The sequence below is a fragment of the Montipora foliosa genome, chromosome 1, assembly GCF_036669935.1.
Source record: "Montipora foliosa isolate CH-2021 chromosome 1, ASM3666993v2, whole genome shotgun sequence".
NCBI classification, from domain to species: domain Eukaryota; kingdom Metazoa; phylum Cnidaria; class Anthozoa; order Scleractinia; family Acroporidae; genus Montipora; species Montipora foliosa.
In genome coordinates, this window is record NC_090869.1 from 8,650,245 (window position 1) to 8,672,744 (window position 22,500).

At 38.7% G+C, this 22,500-nt stretch overlaps 3 protein-coding genes across 4 annotated transcripts in view; all 3 read left to right on the plus strand.

Annotated features, from left to right (window-relative positions):
- The window catches only part of LOC137974709 (transmembrane prolyl 4-hydroxylase-like), a 12,245-nt gene extending 10,646 nt beyond the window's left edge, over positions 1-1,599 (plus strand). The window contains exons 10-11 of the mRNA XM_068821654.1: positions 141-231; positions 569-1,599. Coding sequence (XP_068677755.1) covers positions 141-231; positions 569-859 — 382 coding nt within the window. The 3' untranslated portion in view covers positions 860-1,599. The remainder of the gene's footprint in view (positions 1-140; positions 232-568) is intronic.
- Positions 1,600-3,119: 1,520 nt separating this feature from the next.
- On the plus strand, positions 3,120-4,985 carry LOC138009214 (transmembrane prolyl 4-hydroxylase-like). The gene is made up of 4 exons (XM_068856424.1): positions 3,120-3,200; positions 3,483-3,640; positions 4,238-4,328; positions 4,695-4,985. The coding sequence occupies exons 1-4, from the start codon at positions 3,120-3,122 to the stop codon at positions 4,983-4,985; spliced, it is 621 nt and encodes a 206-aa protein (XP_068712525.1).
- Positions 4,986-7,901: 2,916 nt separating this feature from the next.
- The window catches only part of LOC137971906 (probable ATP-dependent RNA helicase DDX27), a 21,007-nt gene continuing 6,408 nt past the window's right edge, over positions 7,902-22,500 (plus strand). The window contains exons 1-16 of one of the 2 annotated variants that reach the window (XM_068818663.1): positions 7,902-8,011; positions 8,079-8,225; positions 9,720-9,779; positions 9,869-10,001; positions 10,669-10,748; positions 12,339-12,437; positions 13,322-13,427; positions 14,480-14,592; positions 14,676-14,736; positions 17,011-17,161; positions 18,472-18,571; positions 20,339-20,480; positions 20,824-20,960; positions 21,146-21,244; positions 21,518-21,600; positions 22,448-22,500. The exon at positions 22,448-22,500 is cut by the window's right edge and continues 42 nt beyond it. In XM_068818663.1, coding sequence (XP_068674764.1) covers positions 7,919-8,011; positions 8,079-8,225; positions 9,720-9,779; positions 9,869-10,001; positions 10,669-10,748; positions 12,339-12,437; positions 13,322-13,427; positions 14,480-14,592; positions 14,676-14,736; positions 17,011-17,161; positions 18,472-18,571; positions 20,339-20,480; positions 20,824-20,960; positions 21,146-21,244; positions 21,518-21,600; positions 22,448-22,500 — 1,657 coding nt within the window. In that variant the 5' untranslated portion in view covers positions 7,902-7,918. The remainder of the gene's footprint in view (positions 8,012-8,078; positions 8,226-9,719; positions 9,780-9,868; positions 10,002-10,668; positions 10,749-12,338; positions 12,438-13,321; positions 13,428-14,479; positions 14,593-14,675; positions 14,737-17,010; positions 17,162-18,471; positions 18,572-20,338; positions 20,481-20,823; positions 20,961-21,145; positions 21,245-21,517; positions 21,601-22,447) is intronic. The other variant, XM_068818729.1, reaches the window with a different exon arrangement.

Consider the following 22,500-nt stretch of genomic DNA (forward strand, 5'->3'; position numbering starts at 1 on the left):
CCATCCTTTTTGTTCGCCAAGCCCGTTATCATGTGGCGCTCTCGTTATTTGGTATCCGAAGACCTCAGAACTGATTAGAACGGTAGATCAAATACCGTAACGGATACGTTATCACATACATTCTCATTTATTTTTGACAGATATATTACCATTCTATATTATTTGAATGACGTTGATGAGGGAGGGGAAACTGCATTTCCTGTGGCAGACATGAAAGATTTTAATGAAACAGTAAGTTGCATCAAACTTCACTGGACATTTAAACAAATATATCCGCGAGCCTTCGACACATCGGTGCGCATGGTGCGCACAAAATTCATTTCCCGCACAAGTGAAACATTAGCCTCGGTTTTAATTATAAGAGGCTGAAGACAGCATATAAGTGGCTGTAAGTTCTTAAAGTATATTTCATGTAGGAACTCGCTGGATAGCGCATTTTGATAGCTATCCTTCAAGTTATAGGAAAATTCGTACACGACTTAAAATTCATACAGTTAGTTACCTTGTTTGCCTTTTCTATTGACTAGGACGTTTTAACAATGAATTTTTTTTGTCCTATTTACTGCAGAAATTCAGAGATCGTGAAGATGGTGATCGCTTTAATCTGAATGAGTATTGTCAAACCGCTAACATTGTTGTGCCACCCAAGAAAGGAAAAGCTATCATGTGGTATAATTACAGGCTCGATGGTAAAACTGGCTGGATGAGCCACAGGGATGATCGCTCATTGCATGGGGGATGCATCGTGAGGAAAGGAGTCAAGTACATCGCGAACAACTGGCTTCCAGCTCCCGAAAATGATTCAGCTCACCTTTTAAGTGAATATCTCGAGGATCCATACGAAGACTCGAATCAATGATACAATGACTTTTAGAAGCTTTAATTTTTGTGTGCGCGCTTATATTCACTGCCGTAGCAGCTTGATGCTTGATCTAAGTAGGCACCTTAATCTGCACACAAATTGAACCCTTCAGCCTTAATCAGGCAGTTGGCAAAGTCAAATGAAAGCTGTCACTAATTTATGTTTCGATGACGGACACGAGAGCTTGATTTGTCTTAGCAAGATAATTTTCCCTGCTAAAAATCGAAAAGAAGAAACTTAACCTAATACCGTCTTCACCGGACGGACCCTCCATGGTTGCGGCACTCTTACAGAGACAGCGAGAAAACAAGCCAGCAGCTTCTTTATAGCTCTTACCATGTCCCTGTTGTCATGTACTTACACAAATCATTGGCCCATTTTCCCCCTTTCGATCTGTTGTTTTATTTGGAAATCTTGTTTACATAACCTTTCACATATTGGTGTAAATAGGTTCCTTTTATCTAGTTAATTGGTCTTTTTTGCTTAAAACGAACGTCGGAAGGGAAACCGTTAGCTTAACTGTCCAATTCTCAGCAGCGAAGGTCAGAGATTTTGTAGTGGCTCCCACATCTTTCTCGCCGGGCCCTCTGGGCTGGCCTCGTCACAGGGATAATTAATTACAATTGGCTCGCAAAAGTAGGTGAAAGTAGGGCAAGATTTTCGAACAACTAATTAAATAAAGAACAAATACCTATGTTCACATATTGCCAAAAATTAAAATAAATGGTTGTTTAATTTTATATGTTTAACTATTTAACTGTCCATCTGTGCAAAATTACCCGGATCTCGTACGGTAGTACAATAATTCTCCGACAGGTCATGGGTTCCTGTCTCCGGTTATTCTCATACGGCAGTAAAATAATTCTTCTCCCGTTATTAGATTACACCCTATTACCCGGATCTCGTGCGATATTACCCTTTCAACTTTATCCCACAATTATTGGCTTGATCTTGCGTCTATTTTTATGGTTCCCAAGTAAATGTCAGAAAAGAAAATGAAAAACACAACGAGCAATACCTCGAACTGATAACTTAATGATCCCGAACCTACAAAGATAGGTTAGTGAGACCCACAGACCCACCCTGCCACCAGAGCCTTTCTTAACTCGACTAGAAAGAAAGGACTCTGCAGAAATCGTGTAGATTCTTTATAGAGTATGCGTAAGCCGTCTCTTGGAGACAGTTTCAAATCCAGGCCAAGTCTCAATCGCACTCGTGAACGCCATATTGATATTCGTACTAAAGGTTAGATTTTGACCTTCGCTTTGTCAAAAATATGATGCGCGCGCTGCGTAAACCCGTTTGACCAGAGTGACTAGCCCAGATACTTGGGCTGCGGCGACTTGAAAGACTTTACACGGTTTCTGCAGAGCCTCTCTTGTCCGCCCTCTGGTGAGTTTTACAGAGGCTCTGCTCGCAGGGTGCCATAGACCGGCAAGACCAAGCTTCGTCATCTGATAACTGAACAAATTAGAATACAGAACAATTCGGAATGACTCTGTTGTATCGGCTCTTCCATATATATTCGTTGTTCTTAATTACAAAATAATCATGAATATATATTTATTTCATACTTTGTTCAGCTGGCCCTTGCATAAAAAAAGTGTTCTAAATTACGCTTATCGGATTAGTAATTTGATCCAACGCATGCCAATAGTGTTATCGTACAGGATTTGTCACTCAAAATGATGGCAACATTTGATTTTCACCACTGACGTATACGTAAGCAAGAAACACGAGCAAACTCAGCAGCATCGTGATATTTTTTGTGGAAAAAAGACGCCAATAAGCGAAATGTTAATGCGCGTACTGTATGTTGCTCGTTCTTTCGCTTGCCTCTCAAGTGAAAACCAGCCGTAGGGGAGACATTTTACCTGCATGTAAATCAGTATATTGCTCGACGCAAACGCACTTTCATTATCGATTCTTGGCTCAAAAGTAGAATCAAAAATACTTTCAATGAACAATAAGGGTCCAGTTTTTCCAAAGCTCTGAAAATTCTAGCCGTGTTTCGTGTACTTAAATTCTCTCTAGACGTTTGACAAGACACTCTGAGCTCCTGGAGATGATGATGATTATTATTATTATTATTATTATTATTATTATTATTATTACGTGTAATAAAGTGGTTAATGCCGTTAAACTCGGAGTAACAGAGAATTTTTTCTCTTCGTTATATCTTCTTCTTCTTCTTCTTCTTCTTCTTATTATTATTATTGTTATTATTATATTTTTTTGAAAAAGATGCTTACACAAGATGACCTCGAAGCAAGGCAGATCATTGTTATGGTTTGATAAACAGCTTTTTGGAAGGGTAGAATCTAAGGGACATTTGAAGGTGCGATGTTTGTGTTTAAAATGGCGTTAAACAAGACCTCTCTTGCTTAGGAAGTATACTCTCGTTCGCGTTGTTTGGAAAAGTGAACATTCCAACCCTTTATGAACTAGCACCGCTTTGAAACTTCTAATATTCACCGTTTAAAGCTTCGAGAAAACCCGCTATAATTGACCATTTTTATCATTTTTGAACTTTTTGGTTCATTCAGTCCGGTCAAGGTTTAATTACAAGGCTCTCTCTCTCTTTCATAATGCTTGGCTCTACAATTTTTTTACGTTTAAGGTGGTGAGATACGGACCATATGGACATTACCACGCCCATTACGATAGCTCCAGAAAATCCGATTATCCTGAAGGAACAAAATGTTGCCATTATGACATGGAGAGTGCTCCCCTGGCGAAATGTAGAATCTGTTGGTATGAAGCTGTCACTTTGCTAACGTTAGATATTCATATTTCAGATATAAAATTCCATTTCCTATCTTTATATCCCATTATATTTATTCAGTCCTTCGCGAAGCTTTCTCTCAAACTGGTTCGCCAAGAATTTGTCCTAAAAATATATACCCACAACTAAAGCGATCTACTATAGTTTCAGCATTGGTGCCCGCACAATAGTGTGTAACAAGTCGCTTTCGCCAATATGTTTTGTAACGAAGAAAGAGCAAGTTTTTTAGTTAATGTATGCACTAAGCATTCATTCGAAAGCGTTTCGCTGGGAATGGAATTAATTATACCGATTTAGGTCACGTTAAAATAGAGAAAAACTTGAAAATTCGTCATCCCTTGCTCACGTTATCCACAAAACCCAAATCTGATTATTTCACCAATCACATCGATGTTTAGTGAATGAAGGGAAAAAGAAATGGGAAATATACTCGAATGCAAAAGTGCAGAGCCATCCTTTTTGTTCGCCAAGCCCGTTATCATCTGGCGCTCTCGTTATTTGGTGTCCGAAGAACTCAGAACTGATTAGAACGGTAGATCAAATACCGTAACGGATACGTTATCACATACATTCTCATTTATTTTTGACAGATATATTACCATTCTATATTATTTGAATGACGTTGATGAGGGAGGGGAAACTGCATTTCCTGTGGCAGACATGAAAGATTTTAATGAAACAGTAAGTTGCATCAAACTTCACTGGACATTTCAAAAAAAATATATCCGCGAGCCTTCGACACATCGGTGCGCACGTTTTCAGGAGACTAATTGTGTATCAATGAAAATTCATTTCCCGCACAAGTGAAACATTAGCCTCGGTTTTAATTATAAGAGGCTGAAGACAGCATATAAGTGGCTGTAAGTTCTTAAAGTATATTTCCTGTAGGAACTCGCTGGATAGCGCATTTTGATAGCTATCCTTCAAGTTACAGGAAAATTCGTACACGACTTAAAATTCATAAAGTTAGTTACCTTGTTTGCCTTTTCTTTTGACTAACAAAGGACGTTTTAACGATGAAAGTTTTTTTTGTCCTATTTACTGCAGAAATTCAGAGATCGTGAAGATGGTGATCGCTTTAATCTGAATGAGTATTGTCAAACCGCTAACATTGTTGTGCCACCCAAGAAAGGAAAAGTTATAATGTGGTATAATTACAGGCTCGATGGTAAAACTGGCTGGATGACCCACAGGGATGATCGCTCATTGCATGGGGGATGCATTGTAAAGAAAGGAGTCAAGTACATCGCGAACAACTGGCTTCCAGCTCCCGAAAATGATTCAGCTCACCTTTTAAGTGAATATCTCGAGGATCCATACGAAGACTCGAATCAATGATACAATGACTTTTAGAAGCTTTAATTTTTGTGTGCGCGCTTATATTCAGTGCCGTAGCAGCTTGATGCCTGATCTAAGTAGGCACCTTAATCTGCATACAAATTGAACCCTTCGGCCTTAATCAGGCAGTTGGCTAAATCAAATGAAAGCTGTCACTAAGTTATGTTTCGATGATGGACACGAGAGCTTGATTTGTCTTAGCAAGATAATTTTTCCTGCTAAAAATCGAAAAGAAGAAAATTAACCTAATACCGTCTTCCCCGGACGGACCCTCCATGGTTGCGTCACTCTTACAGAGACAGCGAGAAAACAAGCCAGCAGCTTCTTTACAGATTTTACCTTGTCCCTGTTGTCATGTACTTACACAAATCATTGGCCCATTTTCCCCTTTCGATCTGTTGTTTTATTTGGAAATCTTGTTTACATAACCTTTCACATATTGGTGTAAATAGGTTTCTCTTATCTAGTTAATTGGTCTTTTTTGCTTAAAACGAACGTCGGAAGGGAAACCGTTAGCTTAACTGTCCAATTCTCAGCAGCGAAGGTCAGAGATTTTGTAGTGGCTCCCACATCTTTCTCGCCGGGCCCCTCTGGGCTGGCCTCGTCACAGGGATAATTAATTACAACTGGCTCGAAAAAGTAGGTGAAAGTAGGGCAAGATTTTCGAACAACTGGTTAAATAAAGAACAAATACCTATGTTCACATATTGCCAAAAATAAAAATTAAAATAAATGGTTGTTTAATTTTATATGTTTAACTATTTAACTGTCCATCTGTGGAAAATTACCCGGATCTCGTACGGTAGTACAATAATTCTCCGGCAGGAGCCCATCTGGAACGTGCAACTTCCATACAGCGTCTGTGAAATGGCGTTTTCACAAGTAGGTTTATTTTTAGACTAGCCCTTCCCTATGACGTCAGCTCAATTTCTTGTTATTGGTCATCGGGCTCCTGTGGGAGTCTCATTCGCGGGAAATTCAATCTAAAAATAAATCGGTCTGTGAAAACGCCGTTACACAAACACAGTAGAGTTGTAGGCTCCGGGTCATGGGTTCCTGTCTCCGGTTATTCTCATACGGCAGTACAATAATTCTTCTCCGGTTATTAGATTATACCCTATTACCCGGATCTCGTGCGATATTACCCTTTTAACTTTATCCCACAATTATTGGCTTGATTTTGCGTCTATTTTTATGGTTCCCAAGTAAATGTCAGAAAATAAAATGAAAAACACAACGAGCAATACCTCGAACTGATAACTTAATGATCCCGAACCTACAGAGGTGGGTTAGTGAGACCCACAGACCCACCCTGCCACCAGAGCCTTTCTTAACTCGACGAGAAAGAAAGGACTCTGCAGAAATCGTGTAGATTCTTTATAGAGTATGCGTAAGCCGTTTATTGGAGACAGTTTCAAATCCAGGCCAAGTCTCAATCGCACTCGTGAACGCCATATTGATGTTCGTACTAAAGGTGAGATTTTGACCTTCGCTTTGTCAAAAATATGATGCGCGCGCCGCGTAAACCCGTTTGACCAGAGTGACTAGCCCAGATACTTGGGCTGCGGTGACTTGAAAGACTTTACACGGTTTTTGCAGAGCCTCTCTTGTCCGCCCTCTGGTGAGTTTTACAGAGGCTCTGCTCGCAGGGTGCCATAGACCGGCAAGACCAAGCTTCGTCATCTGATAACTGAACAAATTAGAATACAGAACAATTCGGAATGACTCTGTTGTATCGGCTCTTCCATATATATTCGTTGTTCTTAATTACAAAATAATCATGAATATATATTTATTTCATACTTTGTTCAGCTGGCCCTTGCATAAAAAAAGTGTTCTAAATTACGCTTATCGGATTAGTAATTTGATCCAACGCATGCCACTAGTGTTATCGTACAGGATTTGTCACTCAAAATGATGGCAACATTTGATTTTCACCACTGACGTATACGTAAGCAAGAAACACGAGCAAACTCAGCAGCATCGTGATATTTTTTGTGGAAAAAAGACGCCAATAAGCGAAATGTTAATGCGCGTACCGTATGTTGCTCGTTCTTTCGCTTGCCTCTCAAGTGAAAACCAGCCGTAGGGGAGACGTTTTACCTGCATGTAAATCAGTATATTTCTCGACGCAAACGCACTTGCATTATCGATTCTTGGCTCAAAAGTAGAATAAAAAATACTTTCAATGAACAATAAGGGTCCAGTTTTTCGAAAGCTCTGAAAATTCTAGCCGTGTTTCGTGTACTTAAATTCTTTCTAGACGTTTGACAAGACACCAAACTAACTCTGAACTCCTGGAGATTATTATTATTATTATTATTATTATTATTATTATTATTATTATTGTTATTATTACTATTATTATTATTATTTTTATTATTATTATTATTATTATTATTACGTGTAATAAAGTGGTTAATGCCGTTAAACTCGGAGTAACAGAGAATTTTGTCTCTTCGTTATATCTTCTTCTTCTTCTTCTTCTTCTTCTTCTTATTATTATTATTGTTATAAAGTAAAGTACGATCGTCCGGGTGAGTGTAGTCCTGAGAAGGACTGTTTGAGATGACATTGACTGACGTTTCGACAACCTGAGCGGAAGTCATCTTCAGAGTCAAGTGATTTGTGTAACGTCAGTAGATACTATAAGAACTCCGGACACTCACCCGGACGATCGTACTTTACTTTATGATATGACTCCTGGGTTCAAACCATTTACAATATTATTATTGTTATTATTATTATGTTTTTTTGAAAAAGATGCTTACACAAGATGACCTCGAAGCAAGGCAGATCGTTGTTATGGTTTGATAAACAGCTTTTTGGAAGGGTAGAATCTAAGGGACATTTGAAGGTGCGTGATCGTGCGTGATTGGTTTACCTGTGCAACTTAGTGCTGCGCACATTATGCACAGCGGTTCAGATCCAACATGGCGGCTCTTCCTTTCGTGGGAACTCTTGACTCTGATGAAGATGTTGATCAATTGGACGATGAAACGGACAGTGAAGATGAAGGAGAAAAGGTATGTTACTTCGATTCCTTACAGATTTCTTAAAGTAAAACCAATGATATTCTTTGTGTGGTTTTAGCCCGTAAAGAAAGCGAAGAAGAAGAAGAAGTCTAAATCATTGTTCGAAGAAGGGTTTAATTTCTTTTCTGGGGAGTTGGAAGATGCTAATCAAGAACTCTGGAACCTCGACACTGCTATCAACAGTGCAAAACGAAAACAAGAATCGGTGAGTTTTTATTGAGAACGAACGCTCAAGTCCGGCATTGCATGCCTTTCATGCAGCTGCTGACAGCTGATGTGCAACACGTGGTTACGTATACAGCAGCATTTGTCAGAGACTCTCCCTTTCGGGTTATCCGGTAGTTTCCCAGATACTAAAGGAATCGGCCGAAAAAATCACGAGTCGCCCGATCCCTTGCATACAATGTACAAGCGACTTCGTGCCTAATTGTTCAAGTGCATGTTAAGATTTTCTGATATACACGTACTGTAAATTGTGTTTTCCAGAATAAAACAAAGTGGTCACGGCATCGTCAATAGTTTTGCTGAATGGCATTTTCTACCAAACATTTGAAAACAGTTTTTGCAGAATCTACAAAAATTTCAATAAAGTGGTCCGCTCAGTTTGTAAACAGGAAAGGTGCCACCTTCCTAAATAATCTCATTGCTTATGTTGATGTTGACATTGCTACAGAGAATAGACGTCTGTTTACAAGATTCTTTTGTTTTCTACATGTAAACCTGCTATCCATTGGACCAAAGAGTGCTTTGTTTTGAAAGCTACATGTAGCAAGGCTCTGGAATATGGTTGGAAGAATGGTGCAAAATTCAAGAAATCAAAATTGCTTACAACATCAACAAAGAAGCTGCAGTTCAATAGTCAATTCATTTTCTCACTAGGTCAACAATAGAATTCATCTAAATTCAACAGCTAATACAATAACCAACACTTAAAACATGCCTAATCCAACAACAAAAGTGAGTCAACATCAATGACAACAAGATCACTTTGACATGGAACAGCGATGTCAATGTCAACAACAAAATATGCACTTCAACAATTTCGGGAAGAGCAACTGGCTATTGTCCGGGAAAGTTGGAAACAGGAAATCCATGAATGCTAGCAATAGAAAAGGAAGGACAAATTTTATTGTTGACCAAGAGTGAAAATTTTGAATTGCAGGTTGCATAATTGGTTGTTGATGTTGGAAGCAAATTTGATTTTAATTTTGCACCATTCCGCCAACCACACTGAAAGATAAATTTGCCACCAAAATCAATGTTAAAGAGATGAGCCAGAAAAACATGCTACATGTGCACAATGCATTTGCATTTTATTTCATTTCTTCCCTTCTGTTGCAAATTAGATTTCCACATTTAAGGTTTTCCTTGACTTGAAACATCCACATTGTACAATTGTACCTAGTACTGTCAACCTTTATTAAATTTTTCTATTTTATTTCAACATGGTTCGTATCAATTTAGTTGTAGCATGCTTTGCCAATATTGTACAATGTGAAAATTGATTGGACCAATTGTAAAATGGTTAAGATCAGACAACTGTCTATTTTAGAGATATTTTCATTTGTGTTGCTGTTGTCATTACTAAAGCTTCCTATTAACAATACACAACGATGATGATGATGATGATGATGATGATGATGATACTGTCACAAGTATTTTTAATTTATAAGTTGTTTTTCATTGTTGGTCTTTTCAGGGTTTTCAATCGTCTAGCCTGCAGGACAAAATAGCAAGGAGAAGAGAAGATAAAAGAAAGGTTTGATTATTTTGTTCGCTATCACATGGTTTTGTCCCTGAAGAAATAATGGTCAACAAAATTAAATGGTGTGCCAATCTTGTTTGCAGGGAAAGAACAGTAAGGGAGCTGATCATGAACAGAATCTGTCTTCAGAACATGTGAATAATGATGAAGCTGAGAAAGAGGAAACCAATGAACAGTTTGATCGAGAGAAAGAAAACGAATGCAGGGAAACTGCTGGTGAGCTGTTTAAAACTTTGCTTTCCACTTCAAAATGTCTTTTTTCTCTCATGAGAGCGACTAAGGTCCTTGTCCACAAGTCATGTATCTGGATACTTTGGAAACAAAGATTTTTTTCTGTGAACAAATTGTTGAACAATTTGTGTCCACACATAGCGTTTTAACTTTTGAATTCCATGTGCCCCTCTACGTGTCTTGAATACCCAAAAACTGTTAGAAAATGCTAACCTCCACCCTAATTATGCCTAAAGCAGGCAGGCACATGCGCTGTCAGTGTCATCGTATTTGAAAACTTCGGTTTTCACCTCTCCATGAAAATATGACTATGACAAACCTCCATTTTAAAATATCTACTGTCCTGGAGAGCGTTTTAGAGAATCTTTGTTTGTATTCATGTAGACAGGGCACAACAATGGAGTGAAAAGCCTTGGTTTATGAAAATACCCAGATACAGTACATGTATGTTTGGTGGGGTCTTAATGTTGATCAACGTATTTTCATATGTCGTGTTAATTGGAGATTATCTTTGCTAGGCTATTTTCATTTACATGATTATTCACCATGTGCAACTTTTTAGACTTACAGCTTTGTAGTGACTTGCTAGGATATTTAATATTATTAAAGAATCACAAATTTTTTTCTCTTTTTGTCTTTTTTTTTCTCACAGTGAACCTTGTCCACCCTTCTTATGATGATATTGATGAGGGTAGCAGTGATGAAGATGATGAAGTAGCAGACAAGACACATGTACATATACGATATATAATTATATTAATTGCTTTAGTGCTATTTTAAGATCACGCAAAGCAGTACTTTTATGCTAATCATCGTGCTCCTGTCTTACACTGTAATTAAAACTTCCATCACTAGCACAAGATCTAGAATTCCGTTCCTATGTCCTTAGGTTTTCTTTGTGGGCTTGGACTTGATGTGAACTACATGTAGTTATTTGTAAAGTGCCTACCACCTCAACACACTTTTCCAATTTATTCTCCGAAATTGTCCCAAATAATAATTATTATATTGTGCTGTTTTTAACCTTTTGATTGAAATTTCACTTTTTTATTGGCTTTGAAAGATGCAAAAACTGGTCATGCTTTGATCCATAACCAAGTAATGAAGGGGAATGGGTTTGATATGAGTTGATGTCACAAATTATATTTGCATCGCTGTTTTCAAAGAACTATCTCAATGCAAAGCAGTCTGTTACATCAACCTGATATCGAACCCATTGCCCTTTTTTGCTCGGTTATTGATCACAGTATGATCAGTTTTCCTGTCTTTCAAAGCCCATAAAGAACTGAAATTTCAATCAAAGGATTCTAAAAACAACACAACATACATTGTACATGTATTTGGGATGATTTCGGAGAATATACACTTATAAAATGGAAAAGTGTGTTGAGGGGATAGGCACTTAAGCATTGTAAACTCTTACACACGCAGACAAAAAAAAAAAAACATACAACTGTTTGCCAAGAGCATGTCCCTAAATGAGATACTTGATTTATCTGGCAAAAACACCTGAAGCTTCGAGAGCAAATAATTATGTTGTGAGAGAAAGTTGTTTCCTGAGTTGATGAAGGTAAATCAATGACTATATGGAGCGATTTAAAAATTAGATGTTTCAAGTGTTCACTCTTTGCAAATTTAGGGATCTGGGGTCAAGAGGGGTTTTTTATACTGTAGGATCCATGCAAGATTTTTTTTACAGGGTAGTGTGCTCTTGAGTGAATCAGTGTCTAAACTTGTTTCCACGCCTTCAATGGGGGACAAAATTCCTTGGGACAGTCAAGAAAATACTAAAGATCATTTATGTAAATAAAGCAAGAAAACGCTATTTCACCATACACTGTAACTGGGGGGTGATGACTGTCTCTCCCCCTTCCCCCTCCTACAATGTTGTTAAAAGGAAACAGTTGTAGAGGAATTTTGGGTTGTGCGGTGCACAAAATTCAACATTGTTTTGGGGGAGGAGGGGGGGCTGTCATAGATTTATCTTTGTGGGGCAAAATGTTCCAAGATTTTTTAACATCCAAGTTGGCGAATGTGCCTTGCCAATTTTCTGCAGTGTGACAAGGGGTTTAAATCCAGACAGGAGGCAAGGAGAACCTACATACATGTACATATGTTTTGCTGAATGATACCTTTAGTCTATTATTTTAAACATCATCATTACTTAGTGGTGGTGAATACAGTGCACATGTGGTCTTCCGTTGACTTCATTCACTTGTGCATTTGTGGTTGGAAATACCAGTACTTGAAATGAGTGAGGCATTGATTGAGGACTTTTGCAGGTCTTGTTCATGTCTTTGTTTTTCTTCTTCTTCAATTCAGGTCAAAGAAAAGAAAAAAAATAAATTTTTTGAAGAACCTCCTCCTCAAGTGATGCATCAAAGTTTCTCAACTATGAACTTGTCAAGACCTTTACTCAAGGTAAAATTGCACAGTGTTCCTCAATTCGTGCACTTATACTTTATGAGATTTTATTGATACCAAAGTGAAGGTTAATTGAATTGGGAACCACCAAACACAAATCAAGATGAGAACTATATTTTTTAACATACATGTACCTGTACTTGTATGTACAGCACCCCTCCCAGATTCAGCAATGGCATTCCCTGGAATCTAATTCTGGAACCACAATAATTAAAACTTTCCAGCAATCAAGGCAAACACAAATAATGTTTCTTTTGCAGTTACACCCTACAATTAAGGTGCCTTGCTTTTCAGTGGGGAACTCCCTTAAGATCAGAAACAATTAAAATTGAAAAAAGGTTGGAGCAGTTCATCAATTCCATAGGGCTGCCCAGTCCCTAGTAATTACAAGCTACGTGTAGCAACATTCAACCCCAACCATTACACTAACTTTATAAAAAAAAGGGGGACAGAGAGGCAACCGTAGACCCCCTAGTAACATTTAAATGTCTTGTACAGACATCTTCAAAACCTTCTTCAAGAAGTTGAAGAATCTTTCACGACTTTTGAGAAACCTCATTGAGTTCTTCATGACGAGCTTTGAAAATCTTTCACAGATCTGTAGTTTTCAACCAGGGCTACAAAATTGTAGCAGAGTTATACATTAACTTCAGGAAAGAATACAAAAGTATTGATGTATAAGAGTCAAATCAAATTTTGTTTTAAAACTGCATGTTGGGTGAAATTACATTGTATTCAGGCTTTCAACATCTAGGGGAGGAAAATTGTCCTTCAATAAAGGTGGTTGCAGACTGGTAACTGAGTTTTGTGTGGAAGTGACCTTACATTTAAATCTAGTTTTCCTCAAAGCTAAGAAATCAGTGTCTTGTGTTTGTCAAAAGGCTATAAATGATTTAGGCTTTAGTCATCCCACTCCCATCCAAGCATCCACTGTTCCTGTGGCTCTGATGGGGAAAGATATATGCGCATGTGCTGCAACTGGTACAGGTTAGTAAAGAAATGAATGCAATGTGATTTGTGCTCGGAATAATCTCAAGAAGAGTTGTTAGTTTCTTAAATTTTAAGTTGAGAAATATAAAATGTATCATGTCGTTGATAAAATGTAATTTTGTAGATTTACTGTGTAAGAGGAGAGCAGGGCTGGTTCGGTGGTGAGAGCACTTACTTACAAGGGTTGCACTAGAAGCCGGTCTCCGGCGGTATAATGGCCACTTTGAGGTTGCGTGGGAGACAGGGTCGAGAGTTTGATTGAACTGCATTGTGGGACTGTTGTGGGGACGAGCCACTCTTTATATGCAATCGCTTACTCTGAAAAGCAAATCGACTTTCGTATAATTATTCTTATACGATAACAATTAACTTCGGGTTAGATCTTTATAACTTACGTAAATGGTAAATAAACCTCGTATGTACCACGATCTCACTGACCTTAAGATCACATCTTTTTGTTTTCCGGACAATTTTGCACCTTGGCAAGCCATTGTACAATAATTATTCCGGTGGTTTAGGAAGCTCAGCTCCAGGTATTCGCTTTCTTGCAACTTGAATTCTTGCTCCGCGCACGCAATGGTCCCGCAAAACGGCCCCAGAATGCAATTTAACAAAGCTCTCGACCTTGTCTCCCGCGCAACCTCAAAGTGTCCAATGCCGCGGTTTACATGTACGTTGTCAGAAATTTGCCTCTCACCACCGGCCACTCTGCCTTGATTTTCCCTCAAACCCTTTTAAAAGACAAGCGTGACCACCACTTACATAGATTAGCCCAGGCATCTGCTTCAAAAGTTATTGAAAGCCCTGCACTTACATGTACCAGCTTCCACCAATGTGGCTTGGGTTTGATACTCAATGTCATATGTGGGTTTAGTTTGTTTTGTTCTTTACCACTCTGCTTGGTGAGGTTTTTCTCTGGGTACTTCAGTTTTTCCCGCTCGTTAAAGAAAAAGAACTAAAATTTGGTCGTCTAAATTCGTGGAGCATTAATCCTTGGTACGAACCTTGAGAATAAAGTCATAAAGTTACTTTACTGTTGTTGTTCATAGGTAAGACAGCTGCGTACATGCTTCCAATATTGGAAAGACTTATTTACCGGCCCCAGCAGGCTTCTGTTATAAGAGTCCTCATTCTTGCTCCCACGAGAGAGCTGGCCATTCAGGTAAGATGTGCACGGAATTACAGGACGCCATGAATGCCACAGCACTATTCATTATTTGTTGTCTTTATGAATTTTTGTTCCAGGTTCATTCAGTGGCCAAAGCACTATCTAAACACACCGACATTCATGTCTGTCTGGCAGCTGGTTAGTGATACTGTATGTGCAAAAAATAGTCGTTTATCAACATTTTTTTTATCAAGTATATGCATGCATGTACAATTGTAACTCTTTTGGTGGTGGATGTCATCATAGAAACATCGGCGCACAGATAAATCGGGAAAAGTGATGTCCACATATACGTCATATTTTGCAGTGCGTTGTACCTTTCTCAGAAGAACGACTTTTATTATATTATTATTATTATTATTATTATTATTATTATTATTATTATTATTATTATTGTTATTATTATTATTATTATTACTCAACAAAAGGACAATCAAGAAAATATACTAAAAACGAAATTGAATGAAACAAACCCACAGAAAAACGCACCGATTTGAACGGAGCAGAAGTTTCTAGGATTGGATTCGCTTTCATCTTCTAATTTTACTCTCGCTACGTTACTCCTTTTCTCTCGTACGATTTTGCCTCAAGTATTTATTTGTGCATATTCTTAACTCCCAGTGGGCTACACAGGGTGCGAATAAATTAGTAGGGACCTAAGTTTAATTAATTTCATAAATGCTGCCAAAGAAAAAGTTAGAATTTCTTGTTTCTTGTTTTGAAGTCTTCTGCCAAATTTTCAAGTAAACGCGGTGCCTATTATCTCTATTAATATTGAGATCAAATTTTTTATGTTCAGCTGCATTATTGAATAATAATAAATTGTGGCCGATCCTCCCAGGGTTCATAAGCTCCACATTTGAATCGATCCCGCCTCTACAACAGTCTCCTTGGGGGTGGATCGACGAAAATGTGGAGTGAATTGACTCCGGGGCGAATCGACCTCAATCCCTTAGAGTACATGAGAAATAGCTGAAAATGAGACGACCAGCATGAAATGTGAAACGGCTGCCTCAATTTTCGGAATGAATGATCGATCTCCAAAAGCATCCAACGAGCAACAAACGAACAGTGAACGTCAAAGCTCGTCAAACGAAATATCATCAGTGTCCGTCTTTGCTTTCACTGTGACATTTATACATACTGTACGGTAACTTCACCCTCAAGGGTGCCTCATTAAAAAGTAAATTCCCTAGAGATCTTTAATGAAAGAAACGTGTACAGTGTGAGTTATAGACGAAAGGTTGAAGTGATTCTGAATTCATTCATCACATTCCTTTCACGGAAACAAATGAGCCCAACAAACTGACGAGCTCCCAACTGTGTGGCTTCGTCGTTCAGTTGGTAGAGCATTGAACCGGTATCACAGAGGTCACGGCTTCGAACCCCGTTGAAACGGCCGGAACTGTTCAGGTGTCTATACACCTTATTCCAAAATGGCCACCATTTTGGTATTCTTTTGTTTCCATGTAAATTGACCCTTATGGCCTCGCTTTCAAACGTAAAATTCAAAAGAATATTTAACCTTGAACGAGGCCTTAACGGCCAATTTGCATGGAAACAAAAGAATACTAAAATGGCGGCCATTTTGGAATAAGGTGTAGAAGAGACAATCGCTTAAATTGTCCAGATAAGTACGAGGATCGCTTCAATCTTTAGAGATCTTTAAGTTTCACTCTTAAGGTAATTCCTTAGTATTGCATTGCGCATTCCTACTGCGCACGATTTTCGCCTCATTAGCGCGCGCACATGAGCACGTGCGCGTACAAAACGTAAGAGATTTCCCTCAAACTAAGCCCGATAGCGAAAACACTGCTCCTTTTCTCTCAAACGAGCACGGTGACGCCCGATTTTTTTTTTCAAGTATTTGCTAAGAACAGTCTAATAAAGAACATATTTGAAGAAGAAAAAAAGTTTGATAGTAGAACATGAATTTTTTTTGGAAAACAGTTCCGTACTGGGTGTATTTTACCCAAGGCGAGAACTTCAAGCTAACCACGGCACTGTCCCAAAAAGTGCACTATTCCCACAACCAGGCAATCAAAAACGGCGTAAATGAAGCAATACTGCTTATGTGAATAAAAGAAGCTTTATTTTCAAAATAAAATTTTGTGTCTTTGAAGTAACCAAGACTTAATTCTGTATGAAGGTGATTCGAATTTTTAACGCGCAAACAGTAAAAATACCCCATTTTAAGAGCCTGCTGACGTGTAAACAAGCACGGTGACCCCATTTTTTTATTGCATTTTTTTAATATTCATATCATGAATGTTAATTGTGCCAAGTTTCCAAAAAAGTTTGATAGAAGAACAATTTCAAGGAAATTACCTTAAACAAAGGGGTGAATTTTACAAACACTGCAACCACAAGAAGGGTGGAGTCAAACATTATTGTTTTCCGTTTTTCGTCAAGGTGGCCTTGATATGAAGGGCCAGGAGGCAGTTCTGCGTAAAGGACCTGACATAGTGATTGCTACACCGGGAAGACTTGTGGATCATCTTCATAACACTCCATCGTTTAGTCTCCACACTGTAGAGATTATTGTTCTTGACGAAGCTGACAGGTGGGCTCATGCTTTGTAGGGTTAGGGTTTTGTGTATCGAACCCCCAGTTTCTTCATTTCTTCCACAACAATACGACCAGCGCTAGTTTCAAGTATTTTATACTATTACTGTACGTACTCTCTTGTTGTTTATTAAAGAGAAAAATGTCACGGCCCCTTAGTCATGAATTTCACCCTACCCCGGTAATACCGTCACCCCGTTAATACGGCCAATTTTTTTTGGCCCGTTGATGACCGTATTAACGGGGTTCTACTGTATTATGTTCGAATATTGAACCCAATCGAAGTCAGTTCGATTGAGTTCGATTACTGAACGTTCGATTGACTACCCTGGGTTGTTGACGCGTAAAAGCGTTGGAAAACTGTGAAAATACTTGCTTTGATCGTTTTTGAGCGTTGTAGAGTGGGTGAAAGGTGAAAACGATCACAGTGTCAATGAAAAATAGTTTGCTTGGTTTTCGCCGAGATGAAAACGGCGAGTTTTGAAAATGCATTAATATGGACGATGCCAAAGTAGTTGAGGCAATAAAAAATGTTGTACTACGTAATGAATTATTTTTTTGTTGGCCCCAGCCTGTGTTAGAACTTAAATTGTGGAAGTCGAACTGGCATTTACTAAATTATACCTATTTCGCAGTACAGAATTCAGTCTTCGTCAGACAAAACAGTAGTAAGAACTCGACTCTAGAAGATTTTGAAGTGAAGCTTAGGATTTATATCGATGCAAAAATCTCTCTCTTTTTTGTAACGCAAGGTTTTTGGTACGTTTTCGTCTTTCATCCACACTAAAACGCCCGAAACTCTGTTGAGAACAAAGACTGTCGGAAACGATTCCTAAAGTGGAGCGTTTTGAAAGCGCTCGGTGTTTTAGCGTGGACATATGAAAACGCGGTGACGTCGGCGTTAGAGAACGTTTGAAACGCATTAATTTTGTGCATGTGGATAGGTGAATACGAAAACGTGTGAAAACGATGGCATAAAAAGCGTTGGACAATTTTGAGAACATCGTCTTTCTGTGCTGTTATGTTGTTGTAGAAAGCTGGAAACGATAGTGTGGGTGAAAAGTAGTTTGCCTCGTTTTCGGCGAGACGAAAACGAGAGTTTTGAAAACGCATTAATGTGGATGATACGAAAGTCCCATGTATAGTAGTCGAGGCAATAAATAGAGTAACTCCATAATAAATTAATTTTTTTATTGGCCTCACCCATTGTCCCAACACCCGGCAGAACCCGACAGTCTCATGAAAAAAAAAAAAGAAACTCACTTGACTGTATTTCGTGATTTATGTTTTGTTCATTCTTATCTCTAGAATGCTAGATGAGAATTTTAAAGATCAGATGGAGGAAATTGTTAGGCTGAGCCCAAGAGGAAGACAAACAATGTTGTTTTCAGCAACTATGACAGACGAGGTACAAGTAATTTTGAAATGCACGAGCCAACAGATCTCAGATTAGAGATTGCATTAAATTCGGCTAAACCGCTGATACCCTAACCTCTATGAAATCTTAACACGTGACATGTGAAATTTATGGACGTTACAAACTAGAGTTACCTGACGCAAAAATAAATTCTAAAAATCGATTCGGCATTTACTTGTACTGCTAAATAACGCGTATTTTACAGTACAGATAAGTCTTCGGCAGACAAAACTATAATAAGACCTCGAGTCTAGGCGAGTCTAGAAGTTTATAGAGATAAAGCTTAGTCACAATGTCGACGCAAATCTCTTTCTCTTTTTTCCAACTCCCGACGTTATTTTCAGATATACATATACGAATGCTTATTGACAAAAATTGCAAGATACACCTAATACGAGAGCAAGACCGCACAAATACGAACTAACGATGGCTCGCTTACCAAGAGACAGAATTGTCCGAAAAACGAGAATATTTGATCAAAAGGTCACTGAGGTCGTAGTACATATGATGTTTACTTACTAACAACGTAAGGTATAAAGATTTCACCCGAATTTTATTATCGTACAAGAATATACGAGAGTATTTTTGCTTTGCAGTGAACGACTGCATAAACAGGGGCTCGTCCCCAAAGCAGTCCCACAATGCAATTGAAGACTCTCGACCCTGCAACCTCAAAGTGGCCAATAGACTATTCCCATTGGATTTGAATTGGGTATAATGTTGAGTTAGCCGAACTGGTCTATTGCGATTAAGCGATGGCTACTCGAGGAAACTTGAAAAAAAAATCGAACCTATCACCGTCCAATTACTAGTTCGGATGTTCTGCCATAGAGCTTTAAGATACTTTGAGAAACAACCTCGTTCCTAGGGTCTCATCGACAAAAAACCGTGGGAACGAGGTTATTTGAGAAAAGGGCCGTCAAACTGGACTAAAAAGGGGCTTCAGTTTTCAGTTTTTATTTCGTATTTTATATAAAATAACACAACGCTATGCAATGCTCGCAGTTAGCAAAAGCTAGTCGAGGCGAGCAGTGCTTGCAAATATAGTCCAGATAAAATGCATGGTTACAAATACATAACTACACATTCACATAAATAATAAATTGGTTTTAGAATACGGTTAGTGCAGTGGAGAACAGCTTAACACTTGTACGGTATAACATAAATAAACATGAAAAAAAGTAATTTAAATTGAATAAATAAATGACTAACTACGTGACATGCTAAACTGAGGAGTCAAAATTTGCCAATATTATCGAAACAGCAAGGTAGTCATCATATTTTAGTAGTCTTTAGAAGAGGATATCATTAACATTATTTTTGAAGTTGGAATTTGACATCTGGCGCACTTCACAAGATAAGCTATTCCAAATTTTAACGCCAATTCTTGAGAAAGATCTTTTTTGAATATCTATTCTCGAACATTTTAGAAAAGAATATCCTCTTTTTGATGATCTCGTCTCGTAAGGATGAATATCAGCTTGTTGGGTGAATAGGTTAAATATAATTATTAGGAGCTGTCAAGTTGTTTGATACGTCGTGCATCATCATAGCCACAGATTTAAAATAGAGCACATCTAAAGGAAGAATTGTTAAACCAATCCCGCCGGGCGACACAGGAATATTTCAATGACTGACGATTTTCCATCCTAAGTTTCTGTTTTTTGTATGTTTGAACATGTCCGCCTTAAAAAGGGGTCTCTCAGAACCCCGCGCTCTCTTAACAATAACTGTTCATTGCGGATGTGTTATTTTCAGGTTGAGGAACTTGTAAGTCTGTCTTTGAACCAGCCGGTGCGATTGTTTGTCGATAATAACACTGATGTGGCTCATAACTTGCGACAAGAGTTTGTGAGGATAAGAAACAACCGAGAAAATGATCGATTGGCCATAGTGACAGGTAGGTGGGCCTCGTTTGAATGAAAGGGGCTAGTAATAAACGTGCGAGCGAAAATCTTGCCGTAGTTAATTCTTTCGCTTGTAAGGGTTCCCCGTCGACGAGTGGAATCGTCAGACGTGGACGTAGTAAAATCTGTATGTGCCTTTCTTTGGAGGGAACAGGTTAACGGTAAAACTGCTTTGTGATTATAGACTAAGCTGCGTTAAATTTAGAATTTTACTCCAGTTCGCTTGGGAAAGCAAGTCTGGCGGTTTTAGCGCATTAGATCTTATTTTTTTGGCCAGTTCTCTCCCGTTAATCATCTGCGTTGTATTGAGTTGCATGTATTTGCCTCTCCTTTCAGCTCTATGCAGTAGAACCTTTAATGACCACTGCTTGATCTTCCTGCAAACCAAGAGCTTAGCTCACCGACTGCGAATCATATTAGGCCTGTTGGGCTTAAATGCCGAGGAACTGCATGGTAATTTAACTCAATTACAGGTTTGTAAAACGTTTGTGCTTCACCAGATTAAAACTCCGTTTTCTTTCGATTTTTTTTAGGCCTAAAATGCCACCATGACAATAATCACTTCTCATCTTGTTGATTTAAATTTCAAGAATACACCACTTGACTGTCCCAGTGGAAGTGTATTATGAATGTAATTTTTTGTTGTTTAAATTTTTAGCGCTTGGAGGCTTTAAGAAAATTCAAGGAGGGAGAAGTGGACATTCTTGTTGCTACGGATTTGGCTTCCCGCGGATTAGATATTCTTGGCGTTAAAACAGTGAGTGTTGACTAACATTTTGCCACAATAATTTTTCATTCTTGCAAAAGCAAATAACTTCCAGCTATTTTGATTTTTGATTTTTGGTAATTGCAACTCTGTTTTGAGTCCGAAAGGCCGAGCTCGAACGCGTGGGGAACCCATTCGAGGTGCATCCCCGAGACATGTATAAGGCCGAAAACCGGAGTACCCGGAGAAAAACCCTCAGAGTGAGGTTAAGTGTTCGCTAATGATGCAAGATGCGATGCGATGAAGTGTTCTCTTTATTTGCAGGTTATCAACGCCAACCTTCCACCAACCCTGAAACAGTATATTCACAGAGTGGGAAGAACGGCTCGAGCAGGGCGGAGTGGAAGGTAAACAGTACGTGTTACGCTTTACGCAACGCCAGGTACGACCGGAACAACGCCTAGGGTGCTAAAACGACCATCTGGAAATGCTTACATCTTCTGGCCATAAAACTCGCACGCCGTCTCAGCCCAATTAGCTGGCGGTTTTCTCGTCTTTCTTGAGATGGCTCGTGCGAGCGGCAAAGCCGGGCTATGAGGAGACTGACTGAGTTTCCCTTTTCCTGCGCCCCATACCCCTGGCGGTTTCGCCTCTGTCTGAGGCTAACCCTTCTCAAAACACATCTTCGCCAATCAATCCATTCCTTTCACTTTTTGGTTAGTGTACAGGTAGGGAACGTGTCATCACTGATATCATAATCACAGTATGATACATTATTTGGTGAAAGTATTTGAAACTGTCAATATGATATGATTTTCGAAGCGAAAGAGCATCGTAGACCATGAAGTAACTAAGCATCAATGATCACATAATATATGTGTAAACAGCCTGTATCTAATAGACACCATGGCAAAGTCATAGTTTATTGGAAGTGCAAATATTATATAAAACGATTTTCTTAGCGAAAGATCTGATTATAGCACCGTGCAGACCGATTGGGCGGTTATGGGTTCGAGTCTGTCAGCTGGTTACCAGCTCCCAGTCAGCTTGGCTCACAGGAAATTCAGTGCGCAGTGGCGCGGTTATGGGTTCGAGGCTCACTCCAGTTTCGTCATCGACTGTGTATTTCACCGTGTTATCAAGTTTATTTGAATAAATTTACACAGAAAATGTGCTATATAATAATGATCTCATCAGTTAAATTTGGTTTTATTTTACATTGAATTGTGATTTTTTTTCTTTCGTCTTATGTAGATCCGTGTCATTGGTCGGAGAGAAGGAACGGAAATTATTGAAAGAGATCGTTA

Excerpts from the sequence above, each read along its gene's own strand:
- LOC138009214 (XM_068856424.1), top strand. The coding sequence starts at position 3,120 with ATGACCTCGAAGCAAGGCAGATCATTGTTATGGTTTGATAAACAGCTT. Across the intron at positions 3,201-3,482 it reads AATCTAAGGGACATTTGAAG|GTGGTGAGATACGGACCATA; the intron begins GTGCGATGTTTG and ends TTTACGTTTAAG. Across the intron at positions 3,641-4,237 it reads GAAGCTGTCACTTTGCTAAC|ATATATTACCATTCTATATT; the intron begins GTTAGATATTCA and ends TATTTTTGACAG.